Source organism: Lynx rufus, unplaced genomic scaffold (assembly GCF_022079265.1).
Source record: "Lynx rufus isolate CCGP_SWC_20201006 ecotype Redwood Valley unplaced genomic scaffold, mLynRuf1.p SCAF_17, whole genome shotgun sequence".
NCBI lineage: Eukaryota > Metazoa > Chordata > Mammalia > Carnivora > Felidae > Lynx > Lynx rufus.
Window position 1 is genome coordinate 6239153 of NW_025814831.1, and position 23178 is coordinate 6262330.

The window sequence follows — 23178 nt, forward strand, 5'->3', positions numbered from 1 at the left end:
CTGCTACTCCACCATACGCCTTTCGTTTTTATCCCCCGTTACATAACTTAGGCCGTGAGGTTACCTGCTCTAAAATAGAGACATTTCTGGTAATTATAAAGCTGCAGACAGTTGGAGCAGAGGAGGGGGCTGGAAGGGCTGGGGGGCGGGCCGGGTTGTCATGACTAGAGCTTTAGGAACAGGGCCCTGGCACCAGAATAACGCGGTCCCAACTCCGTGCAGGGAAAGGCCCCATAGGGAAGGAGGCGCTGTCCCTGGTACTGACAAGGCCTGAGCGTCTTCTTGGTGGTTCTTTGCAACCACCCTGTGGTGGGAGGGGGTTGCCCTGCCCCCAGGGCATCCTTCCCTGAGCTGCTCCCTGTGTTGGTCCATCTTTCCTTCTTGGCATGACCAACGTTACCAACAGAGACACAGGGAGCTCCCCAATTCTGTTAGGAATCCGCGGGAATAGTCGTTATTGCTACCTCCCCCAGAGACACTTGCACATTTGCCAATTAAAACAAATTCTAAGCTCCCTTAGAAGCGAGCTGATCACACGCACCGCTCAGGGAAGAATAAAACAAGTGTGACTTGACGTTACCTCGAACAGTCCTTGCTTCTTAATAAGGGAGTTTCCTTCTAAGGTCCAAAAGTAGAGATGTGATTTTCCACAAGTAACTATTATATTCGTGTCCGTGGGGTGGAAATCCGCAGCAAATACAGCTTCGTTAGAACACTTTGAGCAAAACAGGAGAATCAAATGTCTCAAATCTCTTAGGACACTCAAGAAAATAAATAACATGGGAACCACAAATAAATAACTCATTCAGGTTAAGCATTATGCCTTTTGATTTTTCTCCCCCTTGAACTCATCTTCCGTGAACACTCAGTGTATGTTTGCTGCATGCCTTAACTTCTCCTTGTCTGTCTCCCCCACTGGACAGTAGCCCTGAGGACAGGGACCACAGGTCCTCTGTCTGTGCAGGGCCCCCCACAGGACCTCACACAGAGCTGGCACACAGCACACTTTTGCTGAAGGGCTGGGTTAGGGGTGGGTGGAGACTCAAAAACCACAAGAATGTGCTCTCATCTTCCCATCTCAGATTCCCAGCCGTGGCCGAACAACAGAATCGCCTGATGTGTGTTAAAATGCAGATGTCAGGCCTCATCCCCATCTAGTGACTGGAATCTCTGGGAGGGGCCCAGGAATCTGGATTACATACAGCTCTATCACTCTTGGCTGACTCTGGCTGCCCTGTTTGCCCTGGGATTCCTTCCTGGTTTAATTCCTAGCATTCTGCTGGTGGTCTCGTGACCAAGCTGGGGTTCTAGGGTTGGATATCTGGCTTTCTTGGTGCCACTTTATCAACTCCGACCCTGTCACCTTGATTTCCAGAACCTGTATCTTTGTTGGCTGACCCTGTTTCTTCTGCTTGAAATTCAGTTATATGCTCTTAAACCTGGGTAATAACTTGCCTCTGTTTACTTCCAACCCAGCAACATAGCCAGAACTGAAACACTTGACCAGAATATGAGAAGGCGTGCCTCTAGCATGAAAACAGGTGTTAGGAAAGGTGCCGGATTAGAATACAGACCGCCACATCCCAGACACTCAAGAGAGAAAGGTACGGTGATCTGATGGTAATCCTAATGTTAGGGAAGGAAGGTGATCTAAGGTTAATGGATGACAGGATGAAAAATCCAAAGTCAGTTCTGCAAAAACTGGGATTCGTTCATGATTTGAATGGGAGGAAAACATAAGAAAGCTTCAAAAAAGGGACCATAAAGGGAAGCCCCAGCACACCCCACAGGAAGAGTCGCACTGGGAGGGCCTGGGATCTGGCTCGCCTTTCCTGAGGCTACTCAGCTTTGGACAAGCCCCGTGCCGGCTGTGCTGCCCTGTCCCTCAGCCCTCAGCTGCTTCTGACCTGTCCCCTCCCTGGCTGGGCAGTGGGCACGTCTCACTTATCACATGTGCAGTGCCCCCTTCAACAATAAGAAAGGGCACGTTTGCTGAATGAAACGAAACAGCAGAGAACAGCAAACGATGGAGTGGATTAAAAGGGTAGGGGCTGTCAAATGAGGAAGAAAACAACCTCACAGATATCATGACGAGAGGAAGAAACCCCACCAGGGCTCGGGAACGGCACCCTGGGAGGGGAGGTGGGCGGGGGGTCAGGGAATCTCAGGTCACGCGTCACGCCTGGGGACCGCGTCGGGAATGGGGAGCCCACTGGCCCACTCAGAAGCAGGAAAGGGACCCGGGAGGCAGCTGGAAGGAGAAGGCTCCAAAATGGGAAATTATAACACAGCCCAACATGAGACTTGGAGAGAGACCTTTGCGTCGGCCAGCCGTTCTCCTTTCTGCCAGTCCCACACGGACAGTACGTGCTCGTTGGAGTCATCCACGGCACAGAGATTGCTTCCTCCATTCTGGAAGAGAAAAGGCATTCACAGGAAGACTACATTTGAGAATAAAATAGGTTAAAAGTCATTAAAGATCAACATTAATTTTATTTTTAATAAGGAGTCCATTTTGGCCAAAGAATATGTATGCACCACTTTGGGGACCTGCTTCCCTGGTCCCCAGGGGAGGGCAGGTGGATGTGGGGTGATGGAGGGACAGGAGCGGCAGAGAGGGGTTGGGGGTGGCCCTGCCTCATCAGTTCTATTAAGACCAGCCTGTGAAGGGGCTGCAGGACCCCCTCCTGGAGGAGCCGGTGCCCACGGCACACGCAGCACACGTGTGTGACAAACATAGGCCGGGAGGCTGTGCGGGAGCAAAGCCTCCGGGGCTGAGGCTTGTGGTGCCCTGATGTGAGCACGTGCACGTGTGTGTGAATGTTAAGTTTCTGAAACGGCGGCTTATAGGGTGGATCTGTCGCATGGGCACATCCTGAGGGGCCTGGGAGACCATGAGTCCCCTCCAACTCCTGCTTAGGGACAGGCAGCCCGTGTGGGAATGACGGAGGCACACTGGGGCCGCCTACCAAGGGGCAGGTGAAATTCAAGGCCAGAGCTGGCAAAAGTGCCCCAAGGAACATGCAGCTGGTGTTGCAGGGCCTCTGCCCATCACGTGTGCGACCCGAGGGGGTGTGTGTGACCTCTGAATGAGGGGACCTGGGACGCGGGACAGTTTCATCATGCAAATCTGTGCACGCACCCAGGCGGCTACGGAGCGTGTTAACCTCCTCCCTCTTCAACCTTGAGCTGATTCTCTCCTCCCTGGGGACGAGGACACCAGTACCCACAGGGCCCATACTTACAGATTTTGAGAACGCGATACAGGTAACGGCTCGGTCAAAAAACCCAACTCCAATGACATGCAGTGTGTTCAGCGTCACAGAATCCCAGATGCGCACGTGTGGGGGCAATTGCTGTTTGGAAGGAAATACAGAGTCGCCCACTGTGATGGTCATAGATTCATCTTTACCTCGAAGCTGCAGGATTACTTCAATTCTGTCCAAACAAAAAGTCTTTTTCTGCATTTGAAGGCTCTGCCTTTTAACATAAATGAAACATTCCCAAATGGCTTCAGGAGATCAGGGCCCCTGTGGCCAACGTGACTTTAGGGGAGGTCCACCAGGGTTTAAGTTTGGAATAGCCAAGTCTTCATAACTGTACCACAGGAGCTGATATTCTGACTGGTACGTCTAGATGCATCTGAGTTTTAAAAGTGAAAAATGACGAGGAACCTGGAACCTCGTATTCCTTTAAGTCTGTATTATCACTAAGGTATAAATCAGTCTAAATTCAGCAAGACGGTCACCACCCAATAGTGTTGACAGTTTAACATTCTCGGGCCTCACGGGAGCAAAACAGGCAATCGATCACGATCGCGCACGGATGACATTTAGAACTGTCACGATTAGTTGCAAACGCTCTCGATTGTGCTCCAACGTGAATGATACTAATTTTTCTCCTTAGAGCCCTGAACAGATTAATCGGGAAAAGGACTGGCATTATACCTAGTTAGTGGACAGAGTGGGCTGAGGCAGTAGGCCAGGCTCTAGCCTTGACTTGGTCTGAGGAGCTGGGCGTCTGCAGACAATTCACCTGGACTGTTGGCTTGGCATTGCCGGCACGTGCACTGAAGGGCGGGCTCAGATGACTATCACGTTTTCCCCGGCTCTAAAGTTCGGATTCAATGTCAAGGCCAGAGACTGAAATACACTATGAGTCCACTAGAGGGAAGAGCAAATGCTTTGCTACTCACGTAGAAGACTTTAAAAAGCTGTTTAACATTTTAAAAAAGGACGAAGGCCCTGTGCCATTTATGTGCATTTATGTAATAGTAAACTGATTTCCACTGTTCCTGTGACTTCTTTTTAAGTGCAGAATTTTCATGGGAAATAGCATAAAGTTAATATTTAAAATACGATGTTACTAAACTATTTTCTGAAAAGTTATGACGTCATTAGAATATTTTCTGAAAATTGGTAGCCAGCATCCGTGCTTTCTGGAAGAACACATGCTGGTAAAAATGGAAATACTCCGTGTCATTAGGTTCCTTTCATATACTGTGCAAGTAGAGATCAAAAAAGCTACAGGGGGTGTTGGTTAAGACATGGCAGCGACCACAGACTGCAGCCTAGAAGGAACTGGAAGCCAGTTTCGCACTGTGCTCTATTTGTTAGAGCCCACTAGTTCCCTCCTGATTCCTTAAAATTCCAGGCGAAGTCTTGCTGAGGTGCTTATAAAACTTGTGCCCAAACTCTCTGGCAGCCTTTGAGGGTCACGTGCAGACTCGCGCTCCGGGGTGACGTCAGGAATTCGGGGCACTTAGGCGGAGGGTGCCTGAAGTCTGCTGAAGAGGCAAAATGCCCCATATCCAAATGCTATTCATTATGACTTTTACTTATTAAATGTGTACTTACTACGTTCGTGTTCGTCACGTGTGTAAAGAAATATCTTAAGAATCGCTGAATTCTTAGGCAAGACCAAGGCTGTTTAAAAACTGGCTGAAATTAAGGTGAGTTCGAGGGGTTTTTAAGGTCACTGTAAGAAAATCTGCGATAAAAAAATTCTAATGAAGGGTTAAGAAGCATTCAGCTACTTTATACCTAGGCAGGCTTAGTCATCAACGCAAGGTTTCCATATTATACTGAGTTAACGGTTTGTTATAAAAACGTGAAAGATAATGCAACTCACTTTTCCATCCTTAGACGTACCAGCGACTTGTCCCGTTGCTATCGTGATCCTGTCAGGGTGAACTGCTAGGCTAAAAAGAGGGTATTGATAAAACATCCACGCTTTAAAAGTACGCTTTACTTTTCTCTTGGCCACACAGAGTCTAGTCAAAACTTTAAATGTAAGAACTATATGGTACCTGACCTCTTACAGAGTCACCAGAGTGTCTCTGCGCACCCCAATGACCTTGGGCAGTTAGTGCCTATTTCATCCAGCCCTTCTGTCTCGAGAATTTCCAAACGCAAGGAAAAAGCAGCCTTTGCTTGGAAAATACCAACTCTACAACAACCTTAAGTATGTTAAACAGCAAAAATACCTTTAAAAAAGTTTTTTTTTAACGTTTATTTATTTTTTTGAGAGAGAGAGAGAGAGAGCGAGCGTGATCAGGGGAAGGGGCAGAAGAGAGGGAGACACAGATCGGAAGCAGATTCCAGGCGCTGAGCTGTCAGCACAGAGCCTGATGCGGGGCTCTAACCCACGAGCTGCGAGATCATGACCTGAGCTGAAGTCGGACGCTCAACCGACCGAGCCACCCAGGCGCCCCCAAAATATCATCTTTTACCAACAGGAGTTTTACAATTGATCAGGGATCTAGGACAAATAGAAATAGGTAAGCCCACCTGCTTTATCACCCATCCTTCCAAAAGCTGTAAGTGGATTATGAATGAATTAAAATGAATGAATTACAGCAAGGCCAGAAACAAACATGGATATTTTTACTTTTATTAAATAAAATGCCTGGGTGGCTCAGTCGGTTGAGCGTCCGACTCCGGCTCAGGTCACGATCTCACCATTTGTGAGTTTGAGCCCCACGTCGGGCTCTGTGCTGACAGCTCGGAGCCTGGAGCCTGTTTCGGATTCTGGGTCTCCCTCTCTCTCTGCCCCTCCCCTGCTTGTGCTCTGTTTTTTTCTCTCTCTCTCTCCCCAAAATAAACATTAAAAAAAAATTTTTTTATATAAAGTCCCACATTAGAATCTACTAGTGTTAAGTAGTAGATTTTTTTATATAAAGTCCCACATTAGAATCCATTTGTGTTAAGAAGGACTCCAAACAGGGGTCTATGAGAACTATTTGTTCGGGTGACACGGTTGGTTACGCGGATGTGTTATAAGGACAAAAAAACTAGTCTGTAGTGTCTTAGAGAGATGGGTAGCTAGCAGACCACCGGGTACAGACAACGTGGAACATAAAGAACTTTTCCAAAAGATCTTATTTCCCCAGAGCTCTTCTCCTCTCTTTCGTTACATCCCAGCCCCGACGTCTTTCCGCTGATGCTATTTCTACAGGGGTGAGGACTCACCACTTCACATCGTCGTTGTGGCCGGCGTAGTGCCTCTGGAGCTGTTCCTCGACGTTGTACAGCACCACCACGGAGGCGATGAAGTACACCGTCTCCCCCGTTGGAAGCAAGTACAGGTTGTTACGACAGTCTCGACCCCGGTACCCATAGCTTTGTGTACGTCAAGATAAACCTGATTTCCTTTAAGACCCGACAAGACATCAGCTTTATTCAACAGGAATGGGCAATAAAATTCCCTAAGACTAATACCATCAATGTCTCTCATTGAAGTAACTTTAAACTGTGGGGTGCCTGGGTGGTTCAGTCGGTGAAGCGTCCGACTTCGGCTCAGGTCACGATCGCACGGTCTGTGAGTTCGAACCCCGCGTCGGGCTCTGTGCTGACAGCTCGGAGCCTGGAGCCTGCTTCGGACTCTGTGTCTCCCTCTCTCCCTGCCCCTCTCCCACTGCCTCTGAAAAATGAAGAAGCCTTAAAAAAAAAAGATAAATAAATTTTAAGATACTGGTAATTGATTTGTATATACCTTATTGAGTGAATTTTATTTTTATTGTAATCTAGGAGCTAAATCTTTTACTTAAAAAGTTTTTTTATGTTATGAAAGTACTTGTAAAAGGTGCAAAGGACACTCCCACATACTACGTAAAAGGTGAAAAAATGTAGCTCCTCCTTGCCCCAACATCCCCAGCTTCTTGGGGATAATTACCTCAGTTAGGATTTTGGAATGTATACTTCCAAACCTTGAAAACTATTTTGAGAGCAAAACTTCACCTGAATTTGAATGTGAAAAAATAATCTAACAAAAGTACCATTTATTGATTTGAAGTAAATTCCACTGTTTCACATCTTTTAAAATATGAACAGAGAGTAGGCCGAAAAAAATGTGCTTCGAATAATGTTTTCCAGCCGTGATTTACCCTAAAATTTAAACCATTATGGACTTAAAGAAGAATCACTTTAATTATATGTGCCAAAACAGATGTCCTGGTGAATGCTTAGGACATCTGAATCTGAAAATATAAAGAAGATGTTTTGGGAGAGAAACTTAGGTACAGATGAGAATTCTAGAAAATTCCCAAAGAATATGATACCATCCTTTCAAATAGCAATTCTTCCAACTGATTACAACAGCATCAGTTTGAACCAACTTCTTAGGGGCGCCTGGGTGGCTGACTCGGTTGAGTGTCTGTCTGACTCTTGATTTCAGCTCAGGTCACCATCTCACGGTTTGTGAGTTCTAGACCCACTTGGGATTCCCTCTCTCCCTCTCTCTCTGCCCCTACCCCTCTCGTGTTCTCTCTCTCTCAAAGTAGTAAACCTAAAAAAAATTTTAAAAAAATTAAAAAAAATAAAAAAAACCAACTTCTCAGAATTTATATTTGGGGCTTGGCATTAAACAGGTACTCAATAGAAATTTGTTTGAGGGCGAAGAGAGGATTTTTGTTCTTTGTCTTAAAATCCACATGGACCGGAAGGTGGCCTCTGCAGAATTCCTTTAGAGTAAAATAAATAAAATAAAATAAATAAGGAAAACTAAAGTAAAAGTTTAAAAAAAACCCCAACGCTTCATTCACCCCTTTTCATAGGCTCGATTTCTTTGTCTTTCAGGTTTTTCTCTCTGGAAGCTCATTCACTTTTCTAAATCTCATAGTATGAAGTCTCCAGCAGCTTGATCTCAAGAACGTCAGTCATAGGGCTGACTCATTTCTGAGATTTACATTTGGGTGGGGGAGGCTGTTTCTTTTTCTTAAAGTAGCGTTCTATCTACACCACATGCGGATTTTCTTTACGCCTGTATCTACTCCCTTCCTTCAGGACTGGGGTATTATTCCCAGTCTGATGTTACTCCTTTAATTAGTGTTGACCTTGCTGTTAGGTTCCCAGGGCTGGCCAGGCCCCCACCTGGTTTCAGGGGGGAATGCCTGTCCTTCCTTCCAGTGTAGCACTCTTCGGGTTCAAAAACCTCCTGCCAGCACGGTTTAGTTCAATTTCTGACATTCTCATTTTCATAAGTTTGCAAGTTCAGTATCTTCTTGAATTTCCATGCTGTTTCCGTGTGCCCCTGCAGAGCTCACTAAGCAGGGGCCAACTAGTGTTACAAATAACCGGCTTTCAATCTCATTAGAACCCTAAACTCTACGCATTTGTGATTATTTTCATTCAGCTTGCTTTTCTCTTAGTGTTTAACTACCTTTATTTTTATAAAGTTTATTTATTTATTTTGAGAGGGAGAGAGAAAGCATGAGTGAGAAGGGGGCGGGAGGGAGAGAGGGAGAGAGGGGGAGAGAGAGAGAGAGGGAGAGAGAGAGAGAGAGAGAGAGAGAGAGAGAGAGAGAATCAATCCCAAACAGACTCGTCGCTGTCAGCGTGGAACTCACAAGCTGTCAGATGGTGACCTGAGCTGAAATCAAGAGTCAGACGCTCAACTGACTGAGCCACCCAGGCAACCAGCCCAGTTTTTAACTACCTTTATTCTGTTGGAAAGATTAAAATTCAAGCCAGAAAGTGAGGCGTTTTCTCACGGCTCTTTTTTTTTTTTTTTTTTTTTTAATTTTTTTTTTTTCAACGTTTATTTATTTTTGGGACAGAGAGAGACAGAGCATGAACGGGGGAGGGGCAGAGAGAGAGGGAGACACAGAATCGGAAACAGGCTCCAGGCTCCGAGCCATCAGCCCAGAGCCCGACGCGGGGCTCGAACTCACGGACCGCGAGATCGTGACCTGGCTGAAGTCGGACGCTTAACCGACTGCGCCACCCAGGCGCCCCATCTCACGGCTCTTTAAAAACGAACGAACAAACAAAACCCCAACCATCCAGCCAATCCTATGAACCTTAATATTTTCTTGTCGGGAAATAAATGCATACGTATTTGAGCAAGAACCACCATCTTTCATTCAGGAATGATAGGTCAGTGTCCCCCTAGCCAGCAGCACTCACGGAGCCTATTTGCAAGGACACCGTACGGGGTTCTCACATATGGCCCATTTTGTTAAATCAAAAAAAAAAAAAAAAATTTCAGTGTGGATAGACTATTTGGCCTAATCGGTGAATAAAGGATACACCCATTCCAGTTTCAGTCTCTTGGTGGGAAGCTCTACCTTTGCTTCCAAATTATAAGAGTCCACTTGATCTCTGGGCAGGTACATGGTAACAGGGCGTCCGCGAAGAAACATTTTTACGTATCCTTCTTCTACAACAAGAACAAAGACATCAGTTAAGACGCCTCTGGGCCCGGTGGATCTGAAAACAAATGTCTATTTTCTTTCTCCTCTTAATGTCCCAGGAAAGGGTCTAGCTACTCTTTACGTGATTTCTAATTAACGTGTTGGGGGTGGGGTTGGGGGGGGGAAATAACGGAAACCTGAAGTCGCACCATTGAAAACCAAAGTTTTCACCCTGTTTACGTTGGACGTGCTGCTTCCTCAAGTACGTGAAATACGTGAGAAATTGTAATACAGAGGGAAGAGCCAGACTCCATTGTTTTTCCACGAGAGACTCAGTGCTTACACTTGTCTTCGCCATCGGGGGGGGGGGCGCGGGGAAATGCCACCTCGCAAAATTACAACCAATGCAAAAAATCCACTTAGAGTTGTCAGTGATTTCCATGTATATACAATTCCAGTAGCGAAATTCATAAGGCATCTTTCGACACTTAGATCCTTTTGTTATATCGCAATGTAAAAATATTCCTTTATGTATCTTAGCCGCTGGACACATTTTTCAAGTATAAAGAACACAAAATCAGCAAGAGTGCATGCTGGGGTACACACAAGAAGGAAAATGCTCAAAGATAAGCTTGAAAGAAAACGGAAGGACTAAAGACCCATTAGGGGGAGATGCTGAGAAACAGAAGCTTCTAGAACAAGCATTTTTATAATAAAATAACTTCTGACGTCTCAAGAAGTCATTACGGGGGCAAAAGTAAAACCCAGTAATACATCAACCTGGGACACGTGCAGTTTTAAAAAAGAAACAAGGTGGGGGTTTCTGCTCGCTTTCAGGATATAGTAAGACCAAGGAAAATGTCCTGTGAGTTCCTGACGAATTCGGTTAGAACTCACTGCCGATCCCAGGACCAGGCCTCCACGGCATTTAAACTGGGTCGCTCCAGCCATAGCGGCACATTAACTCGAGAGAAGAAACATCGGCGGAGGGGACATCGGTGAGGAAAAGTCACGAAATAACTATGGTGCCGTGAGCACCACATTTACAAGTTACTTTTGTAAATCTTGCTCCTAAGGACCCTCAAATGCCGCATGCGAGCCCCCCCACACACTAAGAGGCCGTCCCAGTTTTATGTTAGTGCACACGTGCATGTCAGGCCTCACATGCGTGTGATGCATTCTTCACGCCACATATTAAGTCTGACTTTTAAGTAAGGGGCAATACACGCTCAGCCTGCAGACGGCGTGCCAGGCGCTCTGTTCCGTGGGCGCTCCATGAGGATGCCGCCACAGGGTCCGTCCTCCCCAGATCCGCCGGGACCAGCCGAGCAGAGGTCCTGGTACCCGAGGCTGTCTTGTCACTGCCCCACCCCGGGCATTTTATATTCTGCAGCCAAACCCGTCGAGGCCCCAAGTGGATTCCACCAAGTCCTTCCTCCACGCAATGTCCTTTGCCCGCCCTCTTACCTGCTGGATCCGAACGTCTAGCATCCTGCCTGCTCTCCCCTAAGTGGCCGCACCGGCCTTGAGCGCCCCACCTGGACCCTCCTGTCTGGCCGGAAGTGTCTCCACCGCCCTACACATCTACCCAGCTCCAGGCCCCGGCTCCTCCCCTCGCCCCAAACCTCTTCTCTTCTTTAGTCCCTCCCCCTAATCTGGGCTCATCGGACGGTGTGGCCGCCACACCGGCAGGACCTAGGAGCGCCCGGCAGAGGACAGAAGGGAGAAGAAAGCAGATGTCAGCAAAGCACAGAGCTGAGGACAAGCGGTTCCCTCAACTGTCTTTGTACGCGAGGAGGCACAGAACGTGGATGGGTAACAAAGAGGCTATGATGCCATCTCCGCAGCACGGCAGAGCCCTCCGTGGCTGTAATAATCAGTGTGTGTGAAACACTGAGCGCACCGTAGCCGCGTGCTGGTTAAATCCTCGGGACCGAGGCTTACTTATCGCACGATGCTAAACCACTGAACGAGGCCCCCCCAAAAGCCCTGAATTTTGCCTTGGCATTGCTTTGCCCTGGCAATTTGGGCATTCTATGTCTAAGATCGAAACACAGCCAGGGAAGGCAATGGAATTTTCCAGGCAGGTTAGGACCACAGCACGCAGCCGCCCACCGGAAGGTGCGGAGCGAGAGGCCAGCCGCAGCGGGACATCCAGGGCCGCCCTATAGCTCTCTTAGGGTTTCTACGAATCCTTCAGAGTTCCTGCAAAACCAGCTGGTAACCAAGCCAGATCGAATGTACAGCTACTTATCAAAACCCATCCAAGTAAAGGCGCAGGACTGCTGTTTAACTTCAGGTGCAGTGGCTTGTGTGATGGACACGTTTTCGTACGAGGAGAGTATCTGCTTGGCCGTACGGAAAAGGGTTCGGCAGCCTGGGTAGCAGCTTTGTTGAGAGAGCTGTGAGATTTCAGAAATGCCGCCTACCTTTGCAGTGTATCACCCGGCGTTTCCCTTGTGATTTCGGAGACAGGGACAGAAGCGCTAGATGAAGAGATAGCGAGAACTGCAGGAGGGACCTGGGGCAGCTAGCTCTTGGGGGGGGTGGCCCCCCGCCCCTGCAGAGGAGCCTATGGGGGGCTCAGGACCTGGCTCCACAGGCGTAGGGCGATTATAGTTTTCAGCGCGTGATTTCATGCTTCCCGAACAGGAAACGAATCCTAAATAAAGCACATGCCGCTACCTACGGGGGGCTGACTTTTACATCAGTTCCAGTTCCGAATCGAAGGGGGGAAAACCCAAAGTTAAAATGAGACGGGTTTGTTTAACGGGTGACACACCCGTCAACGATTTTGCATTTTCGATGTGCTTTTGAAGAAGGTTAATATCCTAACAATAGCATCTACCTTATTATAAAATGGGTTAACAAAAAGAAAAAAGAAAAGGTATATGGAAAGGTACATCATGAACTATTAGTTTGCAGTTTAGGAGACTGAAGGCAGAAAGAGAGAGTAAAAAAAAAAAAAAAAAAAGCTCCTTTTGGACAAAGTGATCACTGAACGCATCAGAGAGCTTTCCTATCAGAGGCGTTGCCTCGGGAGCCCCAGGGGAGAGGGAGGAACAAGAAAGGCCACACACGATCTTCAACCTAGAAGTTCGGCTTTCACACGTGTGGTGGCGTCTCACTCTTCCTCCTTGTTGACGCATCTTGAATCGGTCTTCAAGGGGGTAAGGGAAAGGGTCTAGTCTTTGCGACCAAGTTACAGGCCGTGCCTGGGATCTGAGCCCCGACCCGTGGGCACGGGCTCCCTGGGCCTCAGCCTGTCAGCCCCGCCACGCGGACTCCGCATGTGACAAGTGGCCCCCGGAACCGCTCCGCGTGCGTCCCCCAAGTCCTGAGGGGACCGAGGGGCACGCGCACAAAAGTTGAACGGGACTTACCTGCGCTGAAGACGGGCTCCTTGGGTTTGCTGCGGAGACAAAACAGAAACGGGGTTTACAGGGAGGCTGGTGTGGCAGGTGCTTAACCTCATTCATGAAAGACCCCCCAGCTCACCGGTGGCAGCACAGGCCGGTCACACTGACGCTGTGCCGGTGATTCTCGCTAACGAGAGAAACAAAACCACGCAACTGCAGAGAGGGACAAATGTACGTGAGAACGTCTAAAACCAGGTGCAAGAGATTGTGGCCCCCGCTTTGCCACCACAACTGAGCTGTTTATGAGAGCAGGTAAGTGTCTGCGGCAGGAAAATGTGCTTGGTCGGGATGCGAACGGCCACATCTACACACGCAAAGGTTTGCTCTTCTCACGGATGATTGAAAGCACTTATTTAAAACCAGAGAGTTCCTGACGTAGGACTTGCTGACACACCCAGCTCCTGGCAGGGTAGCTACCGTGAGAAGGAAAAGAGGGAAAACATAAGGAATATCGGGGCCGTGGCCATCTCATCAGTGTTGTGGGGGCCCCACCGCGGATTTCTGCCGGGCTGGGACCACCCCACGACTGCACCCGGGAAACCAAATCCCCAGAGCATTCAAGGTCACGCCGCCGACGGACTAGGGACAGCCCCAGGGGCAGGCTTCCCCGGGATGAGCTGGCATGAGAAGCAGAGCATGCGACCACTTCCCAGGACAAGCACCTGCCGGAAGAGGTCACCACCTGCCTGCCAGACAAGGGAAGGGACCCTCAGGCAGGGCAGGAAGTGTCTCCCGTTCAAACCCAGGTCTGCGAGACTCCGGTGTCTACACCATCTGCCCCGTATACCCTGCTTCCTGGATTTGCCTCCTGCTTTAAGACATGGAACAAGACCGACCACGTAAACGAAACCCGCCCCCGAGAGAGCCACAGAGGCGCACAGGTTGGTGTGTGTGCGTAGTTTCCAAAAAGTACCTGAGCAGATATAGTCCCGATGTTACATTTCTCCTCCAGTTTTTTCTTGAAATACATTCAGAAACACCACCAGTAAGAATCAGCCTTAACCCCAGCATATAATAAATAATATTATCAATACGTTGGACTTCCAGATAATTTGATGCCGTACCAGGGGGTAAACTCCTGACTGATGCTTTGGAAGTGCTTGGCAATCTGTTCAAGTGTGCTTTATGTAGCTGGGGCTGTTGTGGGCTTAGTTTTCAGGACTCTCGCCTTTGGTCATTGAAAACTACTCTGAGAGGGGTGCCTGGGGGACTCAGTCGGTTAAGCGTCTGACTCTTGATTTCAGCTCAGGTCACGATCTCACAGTTCGTGAGTTCGAGCCCTATGTCGGGCTCTGCACGGACAGCGTGGAGCCTGCCTGGGATTCTCTCTCTCCCTCTCTGCCCCTCCCATGCATCTTCTCTCTCTCTCTCTCTCTCTCTCTCTCTCAATAAACTTAAAAGAAAAATTTTTTAAATAAAAGATATTAAAAAAAAACCTACTCTGAAAGCATGACACAAAACTCGAAGTGCCACACTGGCCTCGAGGCCCTAGTGCCATCTCTCCTGACAACTTTATTTCTTTGTCTGCATCTCCCTCTGCTGTCCCCTGGTCGACGAGTCTAGCTGCCCCATCGCTGGTGTCCCTCCCACGTGCCCGGAGCTCCTGTGACAGGTGACTGGCCTGGCTTCCCCTCCTCCTGGACACCGTCCCACGGCCCCCGTGTTGTCTGTGCTCCAAGCCTCTTCCCAGGGAGGCCTCTGAGGCTCTGCAACGTCCTGGGGTCCTCCCGACACACCCTGTGCCCCAGCCAGTGGCAGTTCTCTCTGCACGGCTCCCAGCAGCCCTCTCATGCTGTTCCTCCCTCACCCAGAGGCGGGTAAACGCAGTCAGGGCGGGGGTCTCTGCTCTGCTTGCTGCTGTGATGGCAAGGCCGGGGGCAGGGGGTGGGTGGTGTAGGGTTCCCCGGGCTCTCCCAGTGGGTCCTCAGACTTGACCATGGGCTGTGTCTCCGGGGCTCTCTGTCAGCTCTCCTGTCCCTCCTTCAGGGGTGACCGTTCTTGCAGGCACCTGGTCCACAGGGTAGATGATTTCTCTCGGTTCCCCTGCTCTGCCCTCGTACGACAGCAGCTGATGTGCCTGTGTTTCAGAGGGGATGTCTTCCTTCCTGCACTCCGGACCTGCTCCTGATCTGTCACGAGCTCACTGAAGGTCTGCAGAAAGGTGTGCGTGCGTGCGTACGTGTGTGTGTGCACGCACATGTGTGTGTGTGCGAAGCGCCCCCTGTGCATGGGGCTTGCAAAAATTCCAAACGACCACGACAGTCCACACCCGGCTGAATTATTCTGTGAGCTTTCGGCTGCTTTCTTCTGACGTGATCCCCGACGGCCCGTCTCCTCTGCAGCTCGGCCCAGGAGAAAAGCAGCCGTGGACCCGTCTCTCCTAAGACAGGCTCGTCGCCGTGTGGATTTTAGTTCATCACATTACTTTGTGACCTCAGCTCCACGGTGGGTTTAAAATAGCCATGCTTCTCGATCACCGGCTTGTTCTCGCTGTCAGAGCGGGAGTGACAGGCCTGTGATCATCTAAGCGGAAACACAGGTCTTAACTCCGACTTTCACATATGATGAGAGTCACAGGCAGGGTGAGGACACGGGAGGAAGGGCCGAAGCAGAAGACGACAGCACAAGCCTACCGGCTACAGGAACATAATGACGGGGAAGCCAGGTAGGGAATCAGAAGACACGAGAGCCATCTTTCCGTCATGACTTTAATCACAGAAGTGGAAAGACACAAAAGCCCCAAACGCAGGAACAAGCAATCCAGAACCTTCCCTGGAGATTGAGAAGAACAATTATGAACTATGTTCCTCTTAGAAAGAACGATCCGTAGGGCAGTTCGAATTCCAGACACAGGGAGGCCCGTGGACTCCTGAGGCCGGGCTTGTGACATCACAGGAAGAATCAAAGATCTATCTATTAGGGGCGCCTGGGTGGCTCCGTCGGTTAAGCGTCCGCCTTCAGCTCAGGTCGTGATCTCACGGTTCGTGGGTTCAAGCCCTGCGTCGGGCTCTGTGCTGACAGCTCGGAGCCTGGAGCCTCCTTCGGATTCTGTGTCTCCCCCTCTCTCTGCCCCTCCCCTGCTCATGCTCTGTCTCTCTCTGTCTCAAAAATAAATAAAAACTTAAAACAAAAAAGATCTATCTATTAAAACACTAGAAAAGGCAGTGTGGGTGTGAACAGCTGAGGGTCATGGAGAAAGGCACTGTTCTCACCTTGTGCTCTGAACTGCGCATCACGTTTTGGGCATATTGTATTTAGAAAGGATGCTATTGCTGTGTTCCATTCTTTGAGAGAGCTACATTTTTTTCCCCACTTTTATAGAAGGCTACATTTTTCTTATATTCTTTTTTAAATGTTTACTTATTTTTTAGAGAGAGAGAGAGAGAGAGAGAGGCAGAGGGAAAGGGAGAGAGAGAATCTCAAGCAGGTTCTGCACTGTCAGCACAGAGCTCGATGTGGGGCTTGAACTCATAAACCACGAGATCATGACCTGAGCCAAAATCAAGAGTTGGACACTTGACCGACTGAGCCACCCAGGTGCCCCAGAAAGCTACATTTTTAAAGCAAAAAAAAAAAAAATACTGTCTTTACTCTTGAATCCATTATTCCTGCCTCTGCACCACCACCTTTCTTAAACAGCAACACAGTGCCAGGGAAACGGGAGCTCCACTCGGTGCAAACCTTTTAAGCACAAACCTCTGGAGCAGTAGTAACAGAGGGGCAAACCCGTAGAAGGTGTTACGACAGCCGTGATGCAGGATTAAAGATGCTGCGGCCTCCGCTCAAAATCTCTCAACCGGAGCCGCACGCTGAACACCTGCCCTTTCCAGAACTCACTGCCAGTAGATTGAAAGGGGACCCTGGGAACCCGACACTGCTGAAAACGGGCCCGGGCTGCAAGTTCACTTGGTACGGGAGGAGACCGCCGCCCCAGGGCCGCGTAGTGGGTCTCTGATCACCTGTTCCTTAGCGTGAGCTAAGTGGAAAAACGTGAGTGGGTGACGTTAACGCTCCCTGCACAGCCAGGGTGTGGTTCCGTGGGGGGAGGCGTGAGGCTTCGCGCATCCCTGTCCCCGTGGGGAGCTGACACAGATGCCCCCCCTCCTCCCCCCGGAAGCCCACGAGAGACATCAGCCCAGCGGAGAGGAAGGGTTTCCCCTCTGGTGAGCAGACCCTCATCTCTTGGCCAATGTGCCCTTGGCAGTGGCCAATACCTCCCGAGTGAACAGTGTCACGGTCGGGTATGGTTTTTACTGCTCTGTTTTGGCAGGACGACTTGCGGAAAGACTCTGGCTGTGTGTTTCCTTGAGCTGGTTGGCTCGGGAGACCATGTCAAGGGTTCTCATAAGGAAGCGGTACCTGGGGACTCACGGAGGATGCGAGGCAGCCGGGAGCCTGTGCCAGACCGGCGGCTGGATCTGGGGGCAGCAAGAGAAAATCAAACAGTTGAGCTGAGGAAAAGCCCCCACCCTGAGCCGTGAGCTCACAACCATGCAGCGGCTACGACCACCTGAGTCTACATCGCATGTTGTTAACTCCCCGATAACGTTCACCGGGGACTCTGGGCACAGGGTGGTCTCCTAGTGGCTGTTTTTCTTTTCATCTGCTAACACTCACCTTGCCACACGGCAGGCTGGGTGTGTACGAGGAGGGGAGTCGGGCAGGGGTTCAGACTCCGATTTAACGGCACTCCCTGCGCTGTGCCCGCTCCGTAGTGGGATCTGCACTCGGAACTTCCGCACCTCCCCACTCTGTTACCTAATTTACCCCACGTGCCTGAAAGGGGGCTCAGGAGCCCAGGTCCTGCACGCCGCAATCTCACACATGGGGGACGCGTGTAACAGGGACCCCTGGGTGACCAGGATTAGAGCACAGCCAACAGGGGTCAATGCTGTTCGAGCAGAGATACTTGCCTTCGAAAATGATTAACGAGGCTCGATCAGAAAGGACGCCATTCCAAAGTGAAACATGTTATCTCCCTGACATTTGTTCACCTATAAAAACCGTAGCTCTTGACATACGTACCAGGACTCCTTTTGAAACGATCTCACTTGATGAAATAATATTCCCGCTGGCAATCAAAATACTTTACTATGTAAGTAATGATTCTCTACATAAATGCCCTTAAGCAGCTTTCTACTAGAAATGGGGTCACGGAGGAAACATCTCAAAGAGTTTGGAAGTCACTGGAGACCCTACTTGGGGACAAAGACTGCTTCATAGACATTTCCAGCCAACACCTCCAGCTCAGTGCGGCAGAACCTGCCCAGATTTTGAAGTCAGCTGGGTCTGCGTTCGGATTGGGTAAGTCGCTCTACCTCCACGTCTTAGTTTCTTTCACCTACAAAATGGGACTAAAACCACCGTAAGGTCCAGGGTGTTGGCAAGATCAAGCTGCGCATGTAACAGAGTGCCCAATACGCGGTTTTCACTTCTTTCACTCCCCTCTTGCTCCCAACATTGCTGACGAGAACCTACATGTAACCTCCAGGCCCTCTGCCTACCAGCCTCAAAACTAAAATATAAAGAATACGAGCACTTATTATTTTAACATGTGTTAAAAGATAAATGACCCCAAGGCTCGGGGAGTGAACAACCCTTTCAGTAAAGCGAAGATGCTTAACTTAAGACACCTAATTTCCAGGGCAAAATGTTTCAGAATCTGAAGGGTAGCGTTAAAATCATCTACCAATAGGTGGTGCTGTTTACATAGTTCTTAAATGACTATGGTTTTTTTTGTTTTGTTTTGTTTTAAATTAAATATATATTCTTTCATTCACTCCAGAAACATTTACTGAGCAGTTACTGTGTGCCAGGCCCTGTGCAAAGAGTTAGGGATACAAAGAATAATAAACAACAGCTTCTGCCTTCCCGAAGCTTAAGGGAGGGCAAGGGCTATGTATGGGCATGGGGCGAGTGGGGACGGAGTTACAGGTATAGATAAAGATAACCAGCAGGTGCAAAGCAATCTGAAAGGCAACGGACTCAGACGCAAGGGCCAGGCCAAGCTTCCCAGAGAAAGGGGTGTCCTGAGCTGGGTCCTGAAGGATCAGCTAGAGTTCCTCCAAATATATCCAACCATCCACCGCCACCAAATCTCCAGACACATACACATGTCACTCAGGAGAAGGAAAAACCCTCCACTTAATAAGTGCTAGAAGGTATAATTCATTAAGCTCCGCATTTGCTTGTGTGGGGTGTTCTTTCTTTCCTTTTTTTTTTCTTTTCGTATCTGTTTTATTTTATAATAAAGCTTTTTCTCCATATACTATCTTCTTACTGAGATTTGCATTTCTTTAATTAAGAGTGGGTCCGATTATCTTTTCTTTAGTCAGTTGGCTATTTGTACTTCCTTCTCAGCAAACTGCCTGTTCAAATCCTCTGCCCGTTTTTCTAGTGAGCTGATTGTCTTTTTTTCTGTTTGTGTTGAGTCCTTTGGAAACTAAGGAAACTGGCCCTTTTCAGTTGAATGTGTCGTTGACGTTTGTGGAGGGAATGGGTCTGTGTGTGTGCCGGGCCTTTCCACGTCCCACTTCGCCTTACACTGTGTTCTGTGCACCGTACGTGCTCAATAACTTAGGCAGTGCTGTGGGAGGGAAGGGGTAAGGTGATACAAAATTGTTCAGGATTTCTGATTCCTTCCTCCCTTTTCAGGTCAGGGTGAGGGTGGGAACGGGAGTTGGGGAATTCCAGAACGTCCCAAAGAAGAGGGGCACTGCCAGGACGAGCAGGCACACCGACATTAGCTCCAACACTTGGGGTAGAAGGTAATCATCACGGCCACCGTGGATGGAGAGACAGCAGGCAAGCTCCGTGCTAAGGGTTCTTGCAAACATCTGGGCATTGTTCTAGATGTCGGGCTGGCCTGACTGGATCAGAAAAACCTTGTTGGCACCTGATGTCCAACTGAAGTATATTTGCCTAGCTAAATAATGCTCCGCCTCTGAAGTTACACTGTCAGAGTATATTTACTGCCACAAAAACATGGCTACGAAGCAAATGAAGAAGAAGGTGACAAATGTATTTAAATGATACACCAGACACACAGTACCCTAGAAGTAAAGTCTAGATGGAAACGGAATAAAACGTTAGCTCTGAGGTCTCTAAGTAGTGAGATTTTCACTTCTTTTTTGGACATCTGGATTTCCTAAGACACACATGCTACTTGTGTAATAAGTAAATTACCTCAAAGAAAAAAAATCTTGCTGGGGACAAGCGAGAGCCGGTATTAGCCATGAATATCAGGGCACAAGAGAGGCTGGGGGGCCAGCACATGGGGGGCCAGAAACCCAGGCTGAGGATGAAGCTCCAGACTGCACCATCAGTGATGGTGAAATAAAAGAACAAATCTGAGCCCTGAGGACCTCAAGGTGTCACTGAAAAGACTATTTCGTGGAATGTTACAGCTTCGGGACGGACAGAGCTCAGAGTCTCCAGCTCAGGGTTCTGGACCCTATAAAATGGCTGGCACAGATGTTGAGGTTGTTCAATACAAAAGAGCATCTAAGGGGATACTTTCACATCTTTGTTATTTTGAAGCGTCCCCCCCCCCACCCCCCCACATTTGTTGACTCTAAAATGCAGGGGTTTTTTTTTTAACGTTTTATTTATTTTTGAGACAGGGGGAGACAGAGCATGAACAGGGAAGGGTCAGAGAGAGGGAGACACAGAACCTGAAACAGGCTCCAGGCTCCGAGCTGTCAGCACAGAGCCCGATGCGGGGCTCGAACTCACGGACCGCGAGATCGTGACCTGAGCCGAAGTCGGCCGCTTAACCGACTGAGCCACCCAGGCGCCCCTAAAATGCAGGGTTTAAATGTGTGTTCTGATGAGGTTTCCAGCAGACGGCTGAAACATTTCCAGTTCTAACAAAATAACTCCTTTACGACAACTTTTTGCTGGGAACGAAGTGTCTTATTTACAAATCTGATATATGTCAGTCCAGTCAGAATTATAAAGGGGGGGGGCAGTTTTCTAACTGAAACACTTAATCAGTCTGGCAACATCCAACATAAATTGCATTCTAAGTAGTAGCTGTTTCTCTGATACAAAATACTTTTTTTTTAATAAAAAAAAATTCCCTATTGCCTCAGTACACTGGTTACATTAGATAGCACAGGTCATTCATCAGAATGTTACTGTTGATTTCCTATTTAAATTTAGTAAGTGCTTCACTATGACAGAAAATCACTATATAATTGTTAATATTTATCATTAACAATACATGAAATAAACATCCTATGTTGCTTTTGTTCTTATAGAAGTTTGCCAGCACACAGATTAAGTGCTGTTAAAAATTTCTGGTTTCAGGGGCACCTGGGTGGCTCGGTCAGTTTAACGTCCGACTTGGTTCAGGTTATGATCTCGTGGTACGTGAGTCTGAGCCCCACATCAGGCTTTGTGCTGACAGCTCGGAGCCCGGAGCCTGCTTCAGATCCTGTGTCTCCCTTTCTCTCTGCCCCTCCCCTGCTTGTACTCTCTCTGTCTCTCAAAAATAAATGAACATTAAAAAAATTTTGTGTTTTGATACAAGCAAAGTATTCTAAAACATCAAACATTCTGGGGTGTCTGGGTGGCTTAGTCGGTTGAGTGTCTGACTTCAGCTCAGGTCACGATCTCACAGTTTGTGGGGTCGAGCCCCGTGTCAGGCTCCGTGCCGACAGCTTGGAGCCCGGAGCCTGCTTCGGATTCTGCGTCTCCCTCTCTCTCTGCCCCTCCCCTGCTCACACTCTGTCTCTCAAAAATGAATAAACATGTAAAAAAATTTAAAAAATAATAAAATGTTAAACATTCGAAGATAAAAGTCCCCAATGTCACAAGAATGACTGTCAAATCCAGCGACCATTTCCAAAGAAGATGAGAAGCCGGCACAAGAGGACTGCAACTCACAAAAGAACACAGTTTCTATTTTCATAGATAAATTTTTAAGTACGTTAGTCTATTTTAGAAGAGGTGAATGCCGAAGATCTCAAAACCACTATCGTTTTACGTTCAACATTAAGGTCGTTTTACGTTCAACATTAAGGTTCGTGCGATATGCATGGAGGAGCTTACGGCTGCTGTAATTGTTACTGAGAAATCTGTATGCCGAGGTGGAACTGTTTTCCTTGAGTAAGAGGAGGCTTTTTCTAATTTTCGCGCAAGTGCCACATGCTCTGAAGACAGCGCTGCATATGGCGTGCGGTAATGGGAGATCTGGAGCGAGTCTGTTTCACACAAGTCACGGCACCGTCGTGCGTGCGGACGTCCTCCTTCCACAAACAGGACCCAACCGAAGCCGCCCCCCCTGCTCTGCCTCTCCCTCGCTAGCATCCTGGCGAGCTCGCCTGGCTCATCCTGACGCCACGTGGACAACTGCGAAGCCGTGTGATACTTAGCGCTCCCCCCCCCACCCCCGAGCGCTTCTAGATCTTGCCAGAACCCGGGTTGTGCTCGCAGGACCGCATCGCTCGCGTGAACACCATGCAACGCGTGTCAGACCAGAGAAAAGATGAATCGCTTTCTCTTACGAGCCCTTATCTTACGAGCCAGGGAATAAAAGCTCAGCATTTTGGAAAGCCTCATAAATGGTTTTCCTCTGCCTGGCGCAGGTCTCACTTTGTAACAGCTGCCACGACACGAGGCCCGTGACTGAGTGCCAAGCCTCGTGCTGAGTGCTTTCCCACCAGTCAGTTCATTGATAAGATGGGAGGCAATTAGGGATGTACTAATCCCTAAGGCACCGCGGCAAAAGAGGAGGCTCCAAGGCGTCACTCGGCAGAACTGGTTGACGAACCCAGACCTTTCTCTTACTCCAGAGACCCCGTGCCCTTTCCACCTTGTCTTGCTGCCCCCGGTAGCCAAAGAAGACGAGCTCTGGAAATGTAAGCCAGCATCCGGGAACCACAGACCAATATCAGAGCAACGAGCCAGAGATCTTACTATCTTCGACCACTGAGTACCACGGTGTTTCGAAGGGGGTTATGTGAGGGCCACCTTTCTATACCTTTCTCTGCACGCTTTAAGTCCCAGAGTCCAGGCATCGGTCAACGAGACGCGACCTCTGCTTTGATGCCGGGTCGAGGCAGCTCAAGGGTGGGGCTGCTCAGGCGGGAAGGGAGGAGAAGAAGGAAGGAGAGGGTCAGGCAG

At 48.8% G+C, this 23178-nt stretch overlaps 1 protein-coding gene across 1 annotated transcript in view; it reads right to left on the bottom strand.

Annotated features, from left to right (window-relative positions):
* EML1 (EMAP like 1) overlaps positions 1–23178 on the bottom strand; it is a 77983-nt gene that overhangs the window by 25089 nt on the left and 29716 nt on the right. The window contains exons 4-10 of the mRNA XM_047079778.1: positions 13015–13043; positions 9528–9657; positions 6471–6620; positions 5131–5200; positions 3246–3356; positions 2317–2412; positions 581–715 (exon numbers count right to left, since the gene is read on the bottom strand). Of these exons, the coding sequence (XP_046935734.1) occupies positions 581–715; positions 2317–2412; positions 3246–3356; positions 5131–5200; positions 6471–6620; positions 9528–9657; positions 13015–13043 (721 nt within the window). The remainder of the gene's footprint in view (positions 1–580; positions 716–2316; positions 2413–3245; positions 3357–5130; positions 5201–6470; positions 6621–9527; positions 9658–13014; positions 13044–23178) is intronic.